The sequence below is a fragment of the Chiloscyllium plagiosum genome, unplaced genomic scaffold, assembly GCF_037043375.1.
Source record: "Chiloscyllium plagiosum isolate Xiang-an unplaced genomic scaffold, Cpla_swu_hap1 HiC_scaffold_30, whole genome shotgun sequence".
Classification (NCBI taxonomy): domain Eukaryota; kingdom Metazoa; phylum Chordata; class Chondrichthyes; order Orectolobiformes; family Hemiscylliidae; genus Chiloscyllium; species Chiloscyllium plagiosum.
In genome coordinates, this window is record NW_028270168.1 from 21,966,403 (window position 1) to 21,986,655 (window position 20,253).

The 20,253-nt window shown below is 44.0% G+C and overlaps 1 protein-coding gene across 1 annotated transcript in view; it reads left to right on the forward strand.

Annotated features, from left to right (window-relative positions):
* Positions 1 to 8,505, forward strand: part of LOC122563615 (arf-GAP with SH3 domain, ANK repeat and PH domain-containing protein 2-like) — a 78,598-nt gene extending 70,093 nt beyond the window's left edge. The window contains exons 24-28 of the mRNA XM_043717576.2: positions 170 to 404; positions 1,624 to 1,685; positions 3,419 to 3,528; positions 5,730 to 5,852; positions 7,119 to 8,505. Of these exons, the coding sequence (XP_043573511.1) occupies positions 170 to 404; positions 1,624 to 1,685; positions 3,419 to 3,528; positions 5,730 to 5,852; positions 7,119 to 7,193 (605 nt within the window). The 3' untranslated portion in view covers positions 7,194 to 8,505. The remainder of the gene's footprint in view (positions 1 to 169; positions 405 to 1,623; positions 1,686 to 3,418; positions 3,529 to 5,729; positions 5,853 to 7,118) is intronic.
* The last annotated feature ends 11,748 nt before the right edge of the window (positions 8,506 to 20,253 follow it).

Below are 20,253 nucleotides of genomic sequence, written 5' to 3' on the forward strand. Positions count from 1 at the left end.
CACACATGTAGAGAGAGAAGGAGCATTATTCTTTCCAGTTAATTGTTTTCCTGTTGATATGAAACATTGGACAGAACTTTCTTCTCTGACTGATGGGGTGAGCTGGGATGCTATGATTTGAACCCGAACAGGCTGACAATTTCACCATGTTTTCGTTCATTTAATCCAGCACGCCCGGACATGCTTTGGAGACACTCCATTGGTGGATCAACAGAGATCTCGAGCTCTCAGACCAAGTCAAACTCTCAGACCAGAATGTCCTACCACTGGGGAAGTCAGACACTGCCTGAGGTGCCAGACTGCAGGAGGCAAGGGTCACAGAGTGAAGCAACCCTTCAGAACACAGAGCAGCACCATCCCCCCAGCCACCCAGTGCCAGCGCCAGAGCCCCCACCGTCGGTGAGGTAGGAGCTCCACGAACCGTATCCCATGCCCATTTGACAGTAATTGCTCTTTACTTAGCAAACCCCCCCCCACCCCCCAGCTGAAATAAAAGCACAATACTGCGGATGCTGGAGATCTGAAATCAAACCAAAAGCTGCTGGAGAAACTCAGCAGGTCTGGCAGCATTTGCAGTGGGAGAAACAGGGCTAATGTTTTGAGTCTGGCGTTTCTAATGTGCCGTCTATTCTGAAACAGAAACCAAGTCCAAGGGGTGATTTGTATCCCGTTGAGACACAGTTATCAATTGCCTTTCTATGTTTATGGAGCTAAGTGGGGAATTCAGTGGGAGTTACTTAGACAAGGTCAAGTGATCCCTGTATGGGAGGGAGTATTGTCCTAATTAGTGTGCGCTATTCCGAGAATAGTTGCTGATTTTGATGAGGTAGAGGGACCTAATGGAAGACATCAGTGTCAATGCCTTTCACCTTCAGTCCTGTGGCTCAGACCGTTGTTTGGTTGGGGGTGGTAGGTGGGAGCAAGGATTCAGGAAATGGTGGGTTTGGTTCCTTGACCCCTGGTTTTACAAGGGTGGGGTGGGGAATTTGTTCTCCTGTTTGCACTCCGGATGCTGTTCTAACCCCCACCAGCATCGGTCCTCTGTTTGGACAGGAGGCTCTGCCTTGACCACCTGAAAACCGATTAGATTAAAATCTCAGAACAGACCGTCTTGCCAAATCTCTGTGCCCAAAATGCACATACATTGCCTTTTAGCTACTGCCTTTGAACTCTCCTGACCTCGAGAAACAGACTGAAGCTTTGACACTGAGCCACAATAAGGAGACACCAAGCCAGCTTGGCAAAATCTTGGTCAACGATCTCTGTCCTTGGGATGAGAGAAGGAGTTAGAGATGTTTAGGGAAGGAATAACTCGGTTTCGGGTCCAACAAGTGGAAGACAAGGCCACTGATGGTGGAAAATAGTATAAATTCAGGAATGTGCAAGAGATCAGACTTGGAGCTGAGAGATCCAAAGATCTCTGAGGAATAATGGAGGAGGTCACCGGGATTGAGAGGAATTTGAACACAAGGACAAACATTTCCAAACCTCTCCAAACTGGGAGCCAGCACAGGTTCATGAGTACACGGTTGATGGGTGATTTTGTTCAGTACAGTCTGTGCTGAGATCTCTGAGGAAGTCATCACTTCTTTTCAAATTAAAAAAAACCTCATTTCTTTGCAGTCCTAACCGTGTAACATTCACCAGAAAACCCAGCAGAGAAGAGGGAGTAAAGAAGCCAAGAGGTAGGTTGTATGGTTACCTTCCAGCTGTGTATCTGTTCTTGAAATTTCTGTCAAATGTATACACTGCCTCAAGGAATATCTTATAAGAAATGAGGAAGAGGTTAAGAAGATGTTCCTAAACTCCATTGCATTAATGTTGGTATTTTGTGTTTTGCAGTTTTATTTGTAGCATGATAATGAGGGGAAAAAAGCCAGGCATCCACCTTCATTCAAGCAGAGTCTGATTAGTCTGCTTATTGGTTAAACGGGCCTGTATCCATTATTATTTTTCCCTGATGGTTTCTGTTGGAAAGCTGCTAACAACAATGTAAAGCCAATTGCATTAAGGCACTATAGGTTCACACTTGCTCCACTAATATTTGTAGAACTTCTCTTAACCATGAGAGAGTTCATCGAGTAGGCAAAGGACTACCCACACTACCATACATCAAGAGCATTTCCGAACTGACAGCCAGACTACTGCGACCACTAGGACTCATAACAGCACACAAACCAACAGCCACTCTCAGACAACAACTCACCAGAACGAAGGACCCGATACACAGCATGAGCAAAACTAATGTAGTGTACAAAGTCCCATGCAAGGACTGCACAAAACACTACATAGGACAAACAGGAAGACAGCTAATGATCCGCATCCATGAACACCAACTAGCCACGAAACGACATGACCAGCTATCCTTAGTAGCCACACACGCAGATGACAAGCAACATGAATTCGACTGGGACAACACTACTATTATAGGACAAGCCAAACAGAGAACAGCCAGGGAATTCCTAGAGGCATGGCACTCATCCACAGATTCAGTCAAAAAGCACATCGACCTGGACCCAATATACCGACCACTGCAACGGACAGCTGGAACTGACAACCGGAAGCAGCAGATTCAAACCACTATAAATGCCGGAGGAAAGATCACAGAAGCACTTCACAGGAGGCTCCCAAGCACTGAGGATGTCACCTAGACAGGGGACGAAACGTCTGCAACACAAATTCCCAGCTCGGCGAACACAACCACAACGAGCACCCGAGCTACAAATCTTCTCACAAACTTTGAGTAGGCAACCAGGTTAAAACCAGATTAGGTAAAAACAAGGACTGCAGATGCTGGAAACCAGAGTCTAGATTAGAGTGGTGCAGGAAAAGCACAGCAGGTCAGGCAGCATCCGAGGAGCAGGAAAATCGAAGTTTCGGGCAAAATCCCTTCATCACGATTTTCCTGCTCCTCGGATGCTGCCTGACCTGCTGTGCTTTTCCAGCACCACTCTAATCTAAAACCAGAATAGATGAGTCAGCAAGAGTGCAAGTTGGAGTTTGTAAGTTAACAGGAGATGCTTATTGCATTATCTTTTTAAATTTTTGTTCCTTTTTTAAAAGCAAAAGTAAGGAAACCTCTGCACCCAGTATATAGCAATATGTCAACCCCAGTCAAATAGGCTACCTTCCTCTTAATGCATCTGTTGAGTGGTTTAAATTTCACCTGATCACTCAACTAAGCACTCAGACCTGGTTAATACTGCTCGGGGAATACTGTTGGGCAAGGGTGGGAAGGAAGAGAGTGCAGGGGAATGGGGTTGAGGGCGCAATGTCTTTTCAGATTATTGAGAAAAAGTAAGGAACACTTTGGACGAATGGGGTCAATCTTTCAATGGACTACTATATGCTCAATGGGCTGAGTGATTCCGTGGAAATAAATCTTGTTCAAATCTTGTTTCTCATTTCCCTGCAAAAGGGGAATACCTCTCACCGACAGACTCGAGTTCAAGGAGTCGGGAAGATGTTTATATTGTTCCAGAAAGCTCCAAACCAATCCCTGTGCCGCTACCGAGGAGGTCAGTTGGGGTGAGTTGTTCTGTATTGCACAAGCAGTTGGCAAATACTAGAAAGTTCTGCCATTTTCCAACAGCACTTGGTTTCCCCAGTGTGTGCTGGTATTTTTACATGTATGTAGTACTTAGGAGCTCTTGTTGTTCAGTATGCAGAGCCCCTGTCTCCCAGCCTGGAGCTCCAGTCCCACTCCATAGAATCATAGAATCCCTACGGTGTGGAAACAGGCCATTCGGCCCAACAAGTCTACATCTATCCTCTGAAGAGTATCCCACCCAGACCCATTTCCCTACCTTGTTACTCTATATTTCCTATGACTAATGCATCTAGCCTACACATCCCTGAACAATATGGGCAACTTAGCATTGCCAATTCACCTAATCTGCATGTCTTTGGACTGTAGGAGGAAACTGGAGCAGACATGGGGCGAATGTGCAAACTCCACACAGTCACCCAAGGCTGGAATTGAACCCAGGTCCCTGACGCTGTGAGGCAGCAGTGCTAACCACTGAGCCACTATGCTGTGCCCCCCCCCCCCCCCGCCAGCTGAGTCACCGTGCTGCCCTTGTTGGTCATGGAAAGTGTGTTCCTGGCATGATAACCAGCTTATTGATCCTTAAACATTTCTCCACCAACATCTCAAAGTAGAGGGATAATGGTCAAATTAGAAAGTTCCCCAGTCTAATCCAGACTTCCTCTTCCCTGAACCTTTCAATATTGCTGTTCTCAAGCAACTGAATCCCACAACAAATCCCAGCATACAGGTTTCTGACACTTCCTTTTCCCTCAACACATGAATGTCCTAAGTCAGAGTAGAAGTAGATCATTGGCCCTTTGTAAGACTTTAAGGTTATAAATAAGATCAGTAAGATCAGGACTGATCTCTGTGTTTAGAATTCCACATTCCTGTATTTCCCTGATTAATATTAAGATTTTTGTTAAGTAAGACATTTGATCTCCTCTGCCTTTGTTCTTCCTGCCAAAATGAACAAGTTTACATTATCCCACTTCATATACCATCCACCAGATTTTTGCCCACTCACTTGACCTATTTGTATCTTGAGCGACCATCTTATATCTTTGCAATATATGTGCTATTTGAGAATTTAGCTCCTATGTCTTTACTCCCTTCATCTAAATCATCTGAAGGAAATAGTATAAGGTTGAGGCCTTCTGCCCCTTGCAGCAGTTTTAGTGTCATTGAGATGTACGACACGGAAACCGACCCTTTCATCCAACTTGTCCATGTCACCCAGATATCCTAACCTAATCTGGTCCCACTTGTCAGCACCTGGCCCATATCCCTCTAAACTCTTCCTAATTATATACCCATCCAGATGCCTTTCAAATGTTGCAATTGTACCAGCCTCCACCACTTCCTCTGGCAGCTCATTCCATACACATACCACCTTCTGCGTGGAAAAGTAACCCCTTAGGTTCCAAATAAATCTTTCCCCATCACCCTAAATCTATGCCCTCTAACTTCCTCTTGCACATTACCAATGTTTTCCCATCTCAATTTGTTTCTACTGTTTGATATAACGCATTTTTTCACACTTGATCCCTTGGACCCACTATTTAGTTTAAAATCCCCTCCACTTCCCTGCGTGTGCTGTTCACAAAAGCAATGGCATTCGCATGGTTCGGGTGCAGACTGGCCCAACACTACAGTGCATCTGTCCATGTCTGCTTGGCCTTCTTCCAGCTGCTCCTGTTTCCTCCCACAGGAGAAAGTGAGGACTGCAGATGCTGGAGATCAGAGTTGAGAGTGTGGTGCTGGAAAAGCACAGCAGGTCAGGCAGCGCCCGAGGATCAGGCGAATCAACGTTTTGAGCATAAGCCCATCATCAGGAATGAGGCTCATTCTCCTACAGTCCACAGTTGTACGGGATAGGTGGATTGGCCTTGCTAAATTGGCCATAGTGTCCAGGGATGTGCAGACTAGGTGGATTAGCCATGGGAAATGCTGAGTTACAGGGATGGGGTGGAGGGGGCTAGGTGTGGGTGGGATGTTCTTCGGAGGGTCAGGTCAGCCTCAGTAGGCTGAATGGCCTCTTTCTGCATGTTTCTGCCACCATATGGCAGCTAGCGGATGGGGCAATAAATGTCAGTGATGCCCATATCTTGAACATTTGTAACATAGAGAGACCCCCCTCTGGGTTTTGTATTGTTGAGTGCTGTGTGTGTTGTTTCGGAGTGCTACTTTACTTCCACAGGTGAAGCTGAAGCAGAAGCGAGTGAAGGCAATTCTGGACTGTACAGCGGACCATCCCGATGAGCTGACTTTTGTTAAGGGGGAGGTCATTATTGTGACTGGAGAAGAAGATTCATTTTGGTGGGTGAGTGTCTGCCTTTGCAAAATCTCCTTGAGTTGCTAAATAAACTTTGTGGCTCCCGCATACAGTTGAGACAGAATTGGGTTCAGTGAGCAAATGCCTTCACATTGAGAGAATTGCTTCATGTACACATTGCATATCTCACAACAACAACTTGTATTTGTATAGCACATTTCAGAGCATTTCACAGGAATGTTATCAAATAAGATTTGTCAGAGAGCCATATAAGGACGTGAGTAATATTCAGCTGACACAGAATGGATTCAGTTAATTGCTGTCAACTACACCTGGCCGATTATATACAGATGAGCAAAAGAATGATTTCCAATTGCCTCACTCGCTTTCTTCTAATATGGTGAGGGGTTTAGGGAGAAAGTTTGACAGCTGAAGGCAAAGTAGTCAGGAGTGGAGCAAGAGAAAAATGGGGGCCTAAGTCCTGAATTGGAGGTGAATTAACTTGTAAATAGGAAGTAAAGAAAAACTTGTATTTATACAACTCATTTGATAATCTTTACGTCTAAGTGCTTCACAGACAACTAAATACTTTTGAAAACTTGCGTCAATGTAATCTGGGAAATCAGAAAGCTTGAGCAACATCAATGCAATAAACATTCAGAATTAAAGATGTGTTTGATGAGGGATAATTATTGGCTAGGTCACCATAGAGATGTCCTTGCTCTTTTTGTCAAAATAGTGCCATGGGGGATGTTTTCTATTGGCCCGAGAAGGTATTCAGAGCCTTGGTTTAATGTCTTGTCTGAAGCATGGGTAGATTTCCTTGTATTCAGACTCTTTTTGGGGTGGGGGCAGCAATTTCACAGGTGGTGTTAGGCCCACTGGACATTCTTTATGTATAAATCTTGTTAGAATGTGTCAGCCAACTATTTGGCTGTAAAACACCTCACACAGTAGCTCCAGCCTATTCACAGCCTCCACGATAAAGATTGTGTAGGAACTTCACCAGTTCATGTTTTTGTTTGTCACATGTAGCTCATGTTTCCTGAAGCTAGTTTTGGCAGTGATTACAATTATCCTGTTTAAGGATGGTCATTTCCACATTGACCAGGAATCCAGCTACTCACCACTGAGGCTGCATTAACCTGGTCTTGAACTATAGCGTAGTTAGTTTATATCAGTTATCTTAGCCATTTTAGTCAGATGTCAACAGAGGAAGGCAGCATGGAAGTGAATCTCTTCAACCATTTTAAAGCAGTAATAAATTGCTCATTACGTGTTGATCTTAATTGCTCAATTTGGCTTCTTTTGCAGGTCGGACATGTAGAAGGAGACAAATCACGATCGGGAGCCTTCCCAGTGGACTATGTCCATCTCTTGTCTGAATGAAGAGCTCCCGGCTAATAGGAGGAGTTTTGAGAGCACTTGACTTTGCAAACTACTCAGGAAGCCATTCAGAATGCTTGGGTTTCTCTGATCAGGCTTGGGATGAGGCCGGATGCCTTTGCTCAGGATATCAGCTTGGCTACCTTCTGATAGGATGCCCTTTGAGGAACTTCAAAGATCCTATTCTTATTGGTATCATGGAAAAATCCGGGACATTGCAACTGAGCTTGAATCAGACTTATAAACAATTTGAGTGTTGGCCAGGCTTCAGCCTATAGTGTCCAACGTCTTATTTTGTATTTAGCACCTATTCCTTTTGTGTATTGCAATTTATGGATTTATAAATTTGTCTTAGGCTGAATGGATTATGGGCTGGCACTATTGAACAATAGCATTTAATGTCTAGCCTGAGCAATATATTCCACAAGGGTAGTTTGGGTCCAAGGTTGAGGATTATGGTGGGGAGAATGCAAAGGATTTGAAGGGCGAAGACACTAAAAGATGAACCTAGCTTTACTGAGGAAAGCGATATGTATTTGTGAGGCAAGGTTCTCTGCACCTAAACAGAGGGTCAAAAACATTGGAACTGCAAACCTATAACATGTGCACTGCAGCGATCGAAGAAGGTGGCTTATCACCACCACCTACTTCAGCAATTAGGGATGGGTAATGAATGCTGTCTTTTGGCAGGGAGCCTCACATCCCATTGAAAAATAATTAAAGGTGGGAGCACATACCATGCAGAGACTGAAAACTTATTGCACAACTTTAATGCAAAACAGAAGCTGAATGCTGCATTAAATGGTGGGAGTAGTAGAGTCTTGCAGTGTTTTGAACTGAAATGTTTATTGCACAAGTTAAATTGCTGTATGTTAACCGAGTGTTATATTGCACAGTGTGAGAGGAGAGAAGAAGGGATACCAATATAGGAAAACTATAAATGCATCAATTGAAGTTCAATCTTTAATACGCTCCACTGACTATCAAAGATCAAACCTGCACCACAATGCCTGGAAGCTGCAGGAGCTTTTGCAAAATTTAAAGTTGTTTGGAGCAGGTCATCACTTCTGCTTAAGAAGGAGACAACCATACAAGTGTGCATGCATTAAGCACACCCTGCATTCTAAAATCCTGCCTTTTAACAGAATCCTTCTGTTTACAGCCACACAAACTAGAACTAGGAATGATGAATAATTTGATTTTGGGAGAATTCCAGTGTCACTTTGTTTCTGGGACTCGAGAATTCATTGCAATGTCTCTTTCTTTATAGTATTTTTTAATTGACAGTGTTTAAATAAATATTGTCAAAATGTTGCATTCTGTGGCGTTAAATAGACTATGAAAGGGGATGGGGTGGACGGCTGGAAGAGGGAGCAGGGGAATGGATGAGACATAGTGTGGCGTGAAGACAGCCATCACTTAGTTTCTTGTAATCTTTATTTCCGACATCAGGCCATGATTGAGAGGAATGTTCGGAAGTACATCTCCTGCCTCTTGTTCAGCAAATGATCACTATCAGAAATTCCCTCTTTTCGTAACCTCCTCACCCCCCCCCCCCCAACAAGAGTGTCCCCTACCATTCTACGTTTTTGGCGGTTTAGATTTTGGTCAGTTGTCCTTACAAAGACTGCAGTGCCCAAAAATTGACATCTAGGAAGTCAGAAGTCATCTGTATTGACACATCTGACTATAAAACCATCAGAGTGGAATTAGGCCATTTGGCCCAGTGAGTCTGCTCTAACATTAATTTGATATATTTCTCAATCCCATTCTCCTGCCTTTTCTCCATAACCTTTAATCCCCTTATTAATCAAGAATCTCTCCATCCCTGTCTTAAATACACTCAGTGACCTAGCTCCACAGCCTTCTGCAGCAATAAGTTCCACAGATTCACCACCCTTTTGCTGAAGAAAGTCCTCCTCAACTCCGTTCTAAAGTTTGCTCCGTCACTTTGTGCCCTCAGGTGTTAGTCTCTCCTACTAGTAGAAACATCTTCTCCATGTCCACTTTGTCCAGGCCTCTCAGTATTCTCTAAGTTTAAATCTGATCCCCTCTCATCTTTCTAAACTTTGAGTACAGACCCAGAGTCCTCAAACACTCCTCCTATGACCAGCCATTCATCTCTATGATCATTCTTCTAATGTTCTCTGGACCCCCTCCAATGCTTGAACCATAAAAACTGTTTATGAAGGAGAGTTATCTCACTCTGAAGGCAGCACTTGTAAAAATCTTAATGAGCGTACAGCATGAGAGGTTTCTTTATAGAGGTATACTGAGCTGAGAGATAAAGCAAAATACACTGTTTGTCTGTACAGCAGGTTCAGTGTCATATGAAGGTCATGGACGAGAACTGATTATAATAGATCAATAAAATATTGTCACCACATTGCAAGTTAAGCTCCATATCTTTAAAAAGAAACAGTATTTGCTTGCAAAGGTGTTCATTGCTGTTATTCTATTCTGTACTTAACCCTTGCTCTTGTATCATCCCAGGATTCCTCAGCTCTTCAGTTGCTGGCGTGGCTTCAGCTGCCTCAGCATTTCGTTGTGAAATGCACAACCTTCTGTATCCCTCATTCTTTCTCGTTTTTGAGATACTACTTAACTTGGTCAAGGAGGATACTTCATTCACCTTCCCTAATATCTTCCCATATGTAAATCTGTTTGATAATATTCCTGTGAAATGTCTCCGATGTTTTTACTGTGTTGTATGTGGGAGACTGGGCAGAATGGTGAGGCGACTGATGAGCTCCTACTCAAGCAGTCGGTGCAGGTGAAGATTCTCGCATACAGTGCTGTTAAAAAGAGAGGTCTGGAATTTGATGCAGTGATGATATTTCAAAGGAATAGTTATGGCTGAGGTTTCGGATTAAGTTGTCAACCTGTTTCCTAGCAGAAAGTAATAATGATACGCTGTAGAACAACAGAAATTCCCACCAAGTGAGTTACCTGTTTAAAAATTTCTCTCCTGTATCCTTTTACTGAGTGGGGCTGTTGGCAATCAGTCTGTTTCTCAGCTATACTTTACAAACATTTCTCTTTTGAGTCTATGGCTCTATTTGGACATATGATTGTTTTCTGAATGTGAGACATCTGAATATCAAACTGTCTCTACTCCATTTGCAAAATGCTAATTAAGTAATAGACTTGCTCAGGAATGGAATGTAAAGCTGAAAATGTGTTGCTGGAAAAGCGCAGCAGGTCAGGCAGCATCCAGGGAACAGGAGAATCGACGTTTCGGGCATAAGCCCTCCTTCAGGAATGAGGAAAGTTTGTCCAGCAGGCTAAGATAAAAGGTAGGGAGGAGGGACTTGGGGGAGGGGCGTCAGAAATGTGATAGGTGGAGAGAGGTCAAGGTGAGGGTGATAGGTCAGACTGGGGTGGGGGCGGAGAGGTCAGGAAGAAGATTGCAGGTTAGGAAAGCGGTGCTGAATTCGATGGATTTGACTGAGACAAGGTGGGGGGAGGGGAAATGAGGAAACTGGTGAAATCTGAGTTCATCCCTTGTGGTTGGAGGGTTCCTAGGCGGAAGATGAGGCGCTCTTCCTCCAACCGTCATTTTGTTGTGGTCTGGCAATGGAGGAGTCCAAAGACCTGCATATCCTTGGTGGAGTGGGAGGGGGAGTTGAAATGTTGAGCCACAGGGTGGTTGGGTTGGTTGGTCCGGGTGTCCCAGAGGTGTTCTCTGAAACGCTCCGCAAGTAGCCGGCCTGTCTCCCCAATATAGGAGGTCACGAACCGTCGATTCTCCTGTTCCCTGGATGCTGCCTGACCTGCTGCGCTTTTCCAGCAACACATTTTCAGCTCTGATCTCCAGCATCTGCAGACCTCACTTTCTCCCCAATGGAATGTAAAGATATGGCAATCATTTACAACTTAATGCAGCCCTGTCCAGGTATTGGAGTACCATCTGCAAGTAACTCTCCAGCTCACATGCCATCCTGACTTGGAACTAGATTGATGTTCAATCAATGATGCTGAGTCAGAGTTCTGGAGCTGCCTCCCTAACTGCCCTGTGCTTATACGACATGGTCCACAACAGTTCAAGATGAAGGCTCATCACAGTCTTGTCAAGGACAATTTATAGATTTGACAATAGGAATTAAATGCATTTAAAAATTCTCACATGGTCATAGTGCTCTACAGCACAGAAAAAGGCCCTCTGCGTACAAATTCTCAAGTACAAAATGTGTCCTCGTTTTTAGAAAGTGAATGTAATGTTGTCATTTATTGCAAGAAGGTTAGTATATAAAAGCAGCAATATGCTTCTGCGACTTTTAGGCCCCATTTAGAATACTGTGTCCACTTTTGGGCCCCACACCTCAGAAAGGACATACTGGCACTGGAGCGTGTCCAGCGGAGATTCACACGGATGATCCCTGGAATGGTAGGCCTAACATACGATGAATGGCTGAGGATCCTGGGACTGTGTTCATTAGAGTTTAGAAGGTTGAGGTGAGGTCTAATAGAAACTTACAAGATAATGCATGGCTTAGAAAGGCTGGGAAGTTGTTTTCGTTAGGCAGGGAGACTAGGACCCGTGGGCACAGCCTTAGAATTAGAGAGAGTCAATTTAGAATGGAAATGAGGAGCCATTTCTTCAGCGAGAGAATGGTGGGCCTGTGGAATTCATTGTCTAGGAGTGCAGTGGAGACCGGGACATTAAATGTCTTCAAGGCAGAGATTGATAAATTCTTGATCTCACAAGGAATTAAGGGCTACAGGGAGAATGCAGTTTAGTGGAGGTGAAATGCCCATCAGCCATGATTAAATGGCGAAGTGGACGCAATGGGCTGAATGACCTTATTTTCACTTCTATGTCTTATGGTCTTAGTTCCTTGTCTCACTGTTACACCTGAAGCAATGGGCAGAGGAGTAGCAGATGGAGTTTAATTTAGGTAATAAGGTAAATGTGAGATGCTGCCTTTTGGAAAGGCAAATAAGGGCAGGACATCTACACTTACTGACAAGATCCTGGGGAGTGTTGCTGAACAAAGAGACCTTGGAGTGCAGGTTCATAGTTCCTTGAAAGTGGAGTTGCAGATGGTTAGGATAAGGTGTTTAGTATGCTTGTCTCTATTGGTCAGAGCATTGAGAATAGGAGTTGTGAGGTCATGTTGCAGCTGTAGAAGTCATTGGTTAGGCCACTTTTGGAGTACTGTGTCTATTTACCTTGTAGCTCATTCCCTACATGCACCACCCTCTGCCTGAAAAAGATGCCCCTTGGGTCCATTTCAAATCTTTCCCCTCTCACCTTAAACCTATGCCTTCTAGTTTTAGAATCCTCCACCTGTCATAGAGGTGTACAGCATGGAAACAGACCCTTCGGTCCAGCCCATCCATGCCGGTCAGCTATCCCAAACCAATCTAGTCCCACCTGCCAGCACCCTGCCCATATCTCTCCAAACCCTTCCTATTCATATACCCATCCAAATGTCTCTTAAATGTTGCAATTGTACCAGCCTCCACCACTTCCTCTGGCAGCTCATTCCATACACGTACCACCCTCTGTGTGAAAAGGTTGCCCCGTAGGTCTCTTCTATATCTTTCCCCTCTCATCTTAAACCTATGCCCTCTAGTTCTGGACTCCCCGACCCCAGGGAAAAGACTTTGCCTAATAACCCTATCCATGTCCCACATAATTTTGTAAACCTCTATCAGGTCACCCCTCAGCCTCCGACGCTCCAGGGAAAACAGCCCCAGCCTGTTCAGCCTCTCCCTATAGCTCAAATCCTCCAACCCTGGCAACATTGTTGTAAATCTTTTCTGAACCCTTTCAAGTTTCACAGCATCTTTCCGATAGGAAGGAGACCATAATTGCACGCAATTTCCAACAGTGGCCTAACCAATGTCCTGTACAGCCACAACACGACCTCTCAACTCCTGTACTCAATATTCTACCAATAAAGGAAAGCATACACAATGCCTTCTTCACTATCCTATCTACCTGTGACTCCACTTTCAAGGAGCTATGAACCTACACTCCAAGGTCTCTTTGTCCAGCAACACTCCCTAGGACCTTACCATTAAGTGTATAAGTCCTGCTAAGATTTGTTTTCCCAAAATGCAGCATCTCACATTTATCTGAATTAAACTCCATCTGCCACTCCTCAGCCCATTGGCCCATCTGGTCCAGATCCTGTTGTAATCTGAGGTAGCCCTCTTCGCTGTCCACGACACCTCCAATTTTGGTGTCACCTGCAAACTTACTAACTGTACCTCTTTTGCTTGCATCCAAATCATTTATGTAAATGAAAAAAAGTAGAGGACCCAGCACCGATCCTTGTGGCATTCGACTGGTCACAGGCCTCCAGTCTGAAAAACAACCCTCCACCACCACTCTCTGTCTTCTACCTTTAGGCCAGTTCTGTATCCAAACGGCTAGTTCTCCTTGTATTCCATGAGATCTAACCTTGCTAACCCGTTTAACCTTGTTAAATGCCTTACTGAAGTCCATCTAGATCACATCTACCGCTCTGCCCTCATCAATCCTCTTTGTTACTTCCTCAAAAAAACTCAATCAAGTTTGTGAGACATGGTTTCCCACACACAAAATCATGTTGACTATCCCTATCCATATTTCTCATGATTTTATAAATCTCCATAAGGTCCGTTAGCCTCCAATGCTCCAGGATTGATTACAATTAGTTCTTACCTTACTGCAGAGAAAGGAGCTAGTTGATTGTGGTGGTGAAGGTCATAACTATGGTAATATTTAACAATAGAGATGTTGACATGTAAATAGGAGCAGTAGTAGTACATTTGGCCCTTTAAGCCTGATTTGCCACAACATGATTATGGCTGATCATCCAACTCAATCCCCTGTTCATGCTTTCACCTCATACCCTTTTATTCATTTAGCAACAAACTCTTAGCTTCTCCTTGAAAACATTCATTTGATTTGGCCTCAACTGCTTTTCTGTGGCAGAGAATTCCAGCGATGGATCATTTTGAGTGAATTGTGGGGAATAGCACACTCAGACGAAGATAGAATTTGTGCAATACTTAGACATGGCCTTGATTCAGGAGATAAGGATGTAGAATTAGTTTGGATGGTGATAAGGAATAGTCAGAGTAAATTGTTAGAGCGAATGGTCTCTAAGCCCCTAACTAACTATAATGTGGGACAAAGTATACAAGAAGAAATATTGGGATTATTTTTCCATGTTATCATACAGCTCTGGAACTGGTTCAACTTGAGGCTAGGCCATGATGCCACAGGAGACCTCAGACTCATTGTGTGCTTGTGATAAAAGGCTGGCAATAATTATGGGTAGCTTTATCAACATATGAACTGGAACAATCAGATTTGCAGTTGTAGCCTGGGTGAATTGTTTGTAGAGTGTTTTGACCAGAATGTATTCAAACAACACTAATTGTAACTAACCAGGGAGCATTTTATGTTAGACTTAGAAACTTGGGGTGGGGTTGAGGGGTGGGAAGCAGGTAAAATGAAGTTAAAGCTACTGATTAGGCATCATCTAATTGAAGGAAGAACCGGCTGGGAGGCCTAAATGGACTGTAGTTCCTCTGAATCTATGAGAGAGCCCCAATATGGTGAAACCATTAATAGTAAACAGCTACTGATAAGGCTCTTGAGAAGATGGATATTACCCCATTATCTTTTGACTACTGGGAGACGTTTCCCCAGCTGGACAGTAGAGCACTGAGGGTCATAGTTCTGGATTTAAAGGACTGACTATTTAATAGTGAGTGATGAGGAATTCATTCAGAGGATTGCGAAGGTTTGGAATTCTGTACAGAGATCAGTGGGTAGCTTTTGCGTATTCTCACTTCTGATGGACTTTTGGTCATGGGAGATGGCGGTAAAGGGGTGAGGAAAAGTCAAGTATGGTCCAATTGAATGCTACGTTAAGTTTGAGGCGTCATTTGGCTTTCTCCTCCTTTGAAACGAACACACTGTGCAGAATGACATAAATATGGTGAAACAGTTTGTCCTGTTTTGCCCTTCCCCCTTAAAAGCTGTTCCTTAATTACCCCCCATTCCTCCAGGTTCACGCAGGCTGCTGTCCACATGACATCATGCAGGCGCAGCCAGACATAGCCCAGATATGAGTGTGCTTTCAGTTTGCTCCTCATCAGACACCACTTTATCATTTGCACAATAAAGCAGCATATGATTAGAAAGAGTAATGAGCATCTGCCTTTGCAAATGACAGACCCATCTAAAACAGCGTGTTCTAACGTAGATTAGACATCAGCTCTGATTCCAAACATCACGACTCCTCATTTCTGCATATTCCTTAATTACTTGTCGGGGGAATGAAGATGGGGACAGATGTGGGCCATTCTGCCTCTCCAGCTTGTTTTGTCTGATGCTTTGCGTTTGCATTTTGAGGGCTTGAAAGAGGCTTTTCTTTTTAACTGCTAGTGCCACATCTAGGATCATTTAGTAACCAAGCTCTGTTGAAAATGCAAAGTAATGGGATCATGATTTAAAGTTTTTAAACGTGGACCCCGTGACACTTTTGTATATATTCACCATCAACACAGATAAAAGACCGAGACAGCTGCGAGCCAGCTGAGCTGAGTTCAGTGGCGCAGGACAAAGCTCATTCTAGCTACAGCTTTTAATTTAAAAAAAAAACAGGTGCATCATCAAAATACAGTTTTGTTTCAATGTTAATTTCAACAGATGGGCAGCAGTTGGAAATGGTGGCAATGTCCTATTTGTGAGTTAAATAGAAACAGCCCCGCCGAAATGATCCTGTAGATTGATGTACATCTGGTCGCTTCTTTTTAAATTGTGGATGTGAGTAATTGAGAAGAGATTGGAGGGAACGAGGACCAGTGCGCGCCTTTTAATTTGATCCAAATTTCTTCCTCTTCTGGCACTCGTTCACACTGAGGTTACAATTCTACAGTTATTGGCAATCCTTCAGTTTGATTGCTGTTTGTAATCAATGGTATTTACGCTCTGATTAAAGTAAGCTCCTAAGTGTCTGCTGCTGAAGCTTTCATTTTGGTGTTGGCAGTTCTTGGTGGTGATGGCTTCCAATGTGCTTCCCTTTCAGGTAGGGTAAGGAGGTGGAAGCCAGATCCACCTCGGCTGGACAGAAATTAATCCTGCAATGTTAGTGTTCTTTTGAGCTAACTGCTCCCTGATCCCTGTAAATCTAGTCAATGTGTGACAGTGAGTTATCTGACCACAGGAAGCATCATCCTTAATCCTGATCCCTCCCTCATTGTGTCTATATTCAGGCTTTTATAATTTAACTCCCTCTGCAGGCAGGAGCTGTGGCACTACAGCTGTCGCAGTCAAGTTCAGTTAACTCAGCAAAGAACACCCCCCCCAGTTGGAAAAGAAGGAAAGAAATAATCTTTCATGATCCTGGGACATCGGAAGTTACAGTTCAAAAATATTTTGTGGGCTCTGGTCACTTTCGTTATTTCAGAAACAAAGCAGGCAAACTCCCTTTAAAAGAAAGAGCAGTGAAATAATTGAGCAGGTACATATTTTTAAATGTTGCTATTTAAGGGATCAATATTAGTTTAGGAGATTGGAAGAGAGTGTATGTTTTTAGAGTTATAGAGATATACAGCACAGAAACAGACACTTCGGTCCATGCCGACTGGATATCCCAACCCAATCTAGTCCCACCTGGCAGCACCCTGCCCATATCCCTCCAAACCCTTCCTACTCATGTACCCATCCAAATGCCTTTTAAATGTTGCAATTGTACCAGCCTCCTCGAGGAGAAAGTGAGGTCTGCAGATGCTGGAGATCAAAGTTGAAACTTTATTGCTGGAACAGCACAGCAGGTCAGGCAGCATCCAGGGAACAGGAGATTCGACGTTTCGGGCACAGGCCGGGCCTGTGCCCGAAACGTCGAATCTCCTGTTCCCTGGATGCTGCCTGACCTGCTGTGCTGTTCCAGCAATAAAGTTTCAACTACCAGCCTCCTCCACTTCCTCTGGCAGCTCATTCCATACCTGTACAACCCTCTATGTGAAAAAGTTGCCCTGTAGGTCTCTTTTATATCTTTACCCTCTCACCCTAAACCTATGCCCTCCAGTTCTGGACTTCCCCCATCCCAGGGAAAAGGCTTTGTCTATTTATCCTATCCATGTCTCTCATGATTTTATAAACTCTATAAGGTTAACCCTCAGCCTCTGACACTCCAGGGAAAACAGCCCTAGCCTGTTCAACCTCTCCCTATAGCACAAATCCTCCAACCCTGGCAACATCCTTGTAAATCTTTTCTGAACCCTTTCAAGTTTCACAACATCTTTCCGATAGGAAGGAGACCAGAATGGCACGCAATTTCCAACAGTGGCCTAACCAATGTCCTGTAAAGCTGCAACATGACCTCCCAACTCCTGTACTCAATACTCTGACCAATAAAGGAAAGCATACCAACTGCCTTCTTCACTATCCTATCTACCTGTGACTCCACTTTTAAGGAGCTATGAACCTGCACTCCAAGGTCTCTTTGTTCAGAAACACTCCCTAGGACCTTACCATTAAGGGTATAAGTCCTGCTAAGATTTGCTTTCCCAAAATGCAGCACCTCACATTTATCTGAATTAAACTTCATCTGCCACTCCTCAGCCCATTGGTCCATCTGATCAAGATCCCGTTGTAATGTGAGGTAACCTTCTTCGCTGTCCACTACACCTCCAATTTTGGTGTCATCTGCAAATTTACTAACTATATTTCTTATGCTCACATCCAAATCATTTGTATAAATGATGAAAAGTAGTGGACCCAGCACCGATCCTTGTGGCACTCCACTGGTCACAGGCCTCCAGTCTGAAAAAACAATCCTCCACCACCACCCTCTGTCTTCTACCTTTCAGCCAGTTCTGTATCCAAATGGCTAGTTCTCCCTGTATTCCATGAGATCTAACCTTGCTAACCAGTTTCCCATGGGGAACCTTGTCAAACGCCTTACTGAAGTCCATATACTTTAGGTCTACCACTCTGCCCTCATCAATCCTCTTTGTTACTTCTTCAAATAGCTCAATCAAGTTCGTGAGACATGATTTCCCATGCACAAAGCCATGTTGACTATTCCTAATCATTCCTTGCTCTTCCAAATACAAGAGGCCCAGCAATCACTTCCCTAGCTTTCCAAAGCATTCTAGGGTACACCTGTTCAGGTCCTGGGGATTTATCCACTTTTGTGCATTTCACGACATCCAGCACTTCCTCCTGTGTAATATGGACATTTTTCAAGGTGTCACCATCTATTTCCCTACATTCTATATTGCCCATGTCCTTTTCCACAGTAAATACTTATGCAAAGTACTCATTCAGTATCTCCCCCAGCTCCTGTAGTTCCACGCAAAGGCTGCCTTGCTGATCATTGAGGGGCCCTATTCTCACCCCAGTTACCCTTTTGTCCTTAACGTACTTGTAAAAAGCCCTTTGGATTCTTCTTAACTCTATTTGCCAAAGCTATCTCATGTTCCCTTTTTGTCCTCCTGATTTCCCTCTTCAGTATACTCCTACTGCCTTTAGACTCTTCTAAGGATTCACTCGATCTATCCTGTCTATACCTGACATATGCTTCTTCCTTTTTCTTAGCCAAACCCTCAATTTCTTTAGTCATCCAGCATTCCCTATACCTACCAGCCTTCCCTTTCACCCTAACAGGAATATACTTTCTCTGAACTCCCCTTATCTCATTTCTGAAGGCTTCCCATTTTCCAGCTGTCCCTTTTTCTGCGAACATCTGCCCCCGTCAGCTTTTGAAAGTTCTTGCCTAATAATGTCAAATTTTGCCTTCCTCCAATTTAGAACTTCAACTTTTAAATGAGGTCTATCCTTTTCCATCACTATTTTAAAACTAATAGAATTATGGTCGCTGGCCCCAAAGTGCTCCCCCACAGATACCTCAGTCACTTGCCCTGCCTTATTTCCCAAGAATAGATCAAGTTTTGCACCTTCTCTAGTAGGTACATCCACACAGTGAATCAGAAAATTTTCTTGTACACACTTAACAAATTCCTCTCCATCTAGATCCTTAACACTATGGTAGTTGCAGTCTATGTTTGGAAAGTTAAAATCTCCTACCATAACCACTCTATTATTCTTACAGATAGTTGAGATCTCCTCACACATATTTTTCTCAATTTCCCTCTGACTATTAGGGGGTCTATAATACAATCCCAAAACGGTGATCATCCCTTTCTTATATCTCAGTTCCACCCAAATAACTTCCCTGGATGTATTTCTGGGAATATCCTCCCTTAGTACAGCTGTAATGCTATCCCTTGTCAAAAATGCCACTCCCGCACCTCTCATGCCTCCCTTTCTATCCTTCCTGCAGCATTTGTATCCTGGAACATTAAGCTGCCAGTCCTGCCCATCCCTGAGCCATGTTTCTGTAACTGCTATGACATCTCAGTCCCATGTACCTAACCATGCCTTGAGTTCATCTGCCTTCCCTGTTAGACCCCTTGTATTGAAATAAATGCAGTTTAGTTTATCAGTCCTGCCTTGTTCTCTGCTTTGTCCCTGCCTGCCCTGACTGTTTGACTCGCTTCTGTTCTCAACTGTACCAGTCTCAGATTGATCTCTTTTCTCACAATCTCCCTGGATCCCGCCACCCTCCCCCCTGCCTCCCCCCCCCCCCCGCCCCCAACCCACAACACCTTACTAGTTTAAATCCTCCTGAGCAGCTCTAGCAAATCTCCCTGCCAGTATATTAGTCCCCTTGCAATTTAGGTGCAATCCGTCCTTCTTGTACTGGTCACTTCCATCCCAGAAGAGATTCCAATGATACAAAAATGTGAACCCTTCTCCAATACACCAGCTCCTCAGCCATGCATTCATCTGCTCTATCCTCATATTCCTACCCTCACTAGCTTGTAGCGCCAGGAGTAATTCAGATATTACTACTGTCGAGGACATCCTTTTTAAATTCCTGCCTAACTCTCTGTAATCTCCCTTCAGAATCCCAACCTTTTCCCTTCCCATGTCGTTGGTTCCAATGTGAACAATGACCTCCTGCTGGCCCCTCTCCCACTTGAGAATATTCGGCACCCTCTCTGAGACATCCTTGATCCTGGCACCAGGGAAGCAACACACCATTCT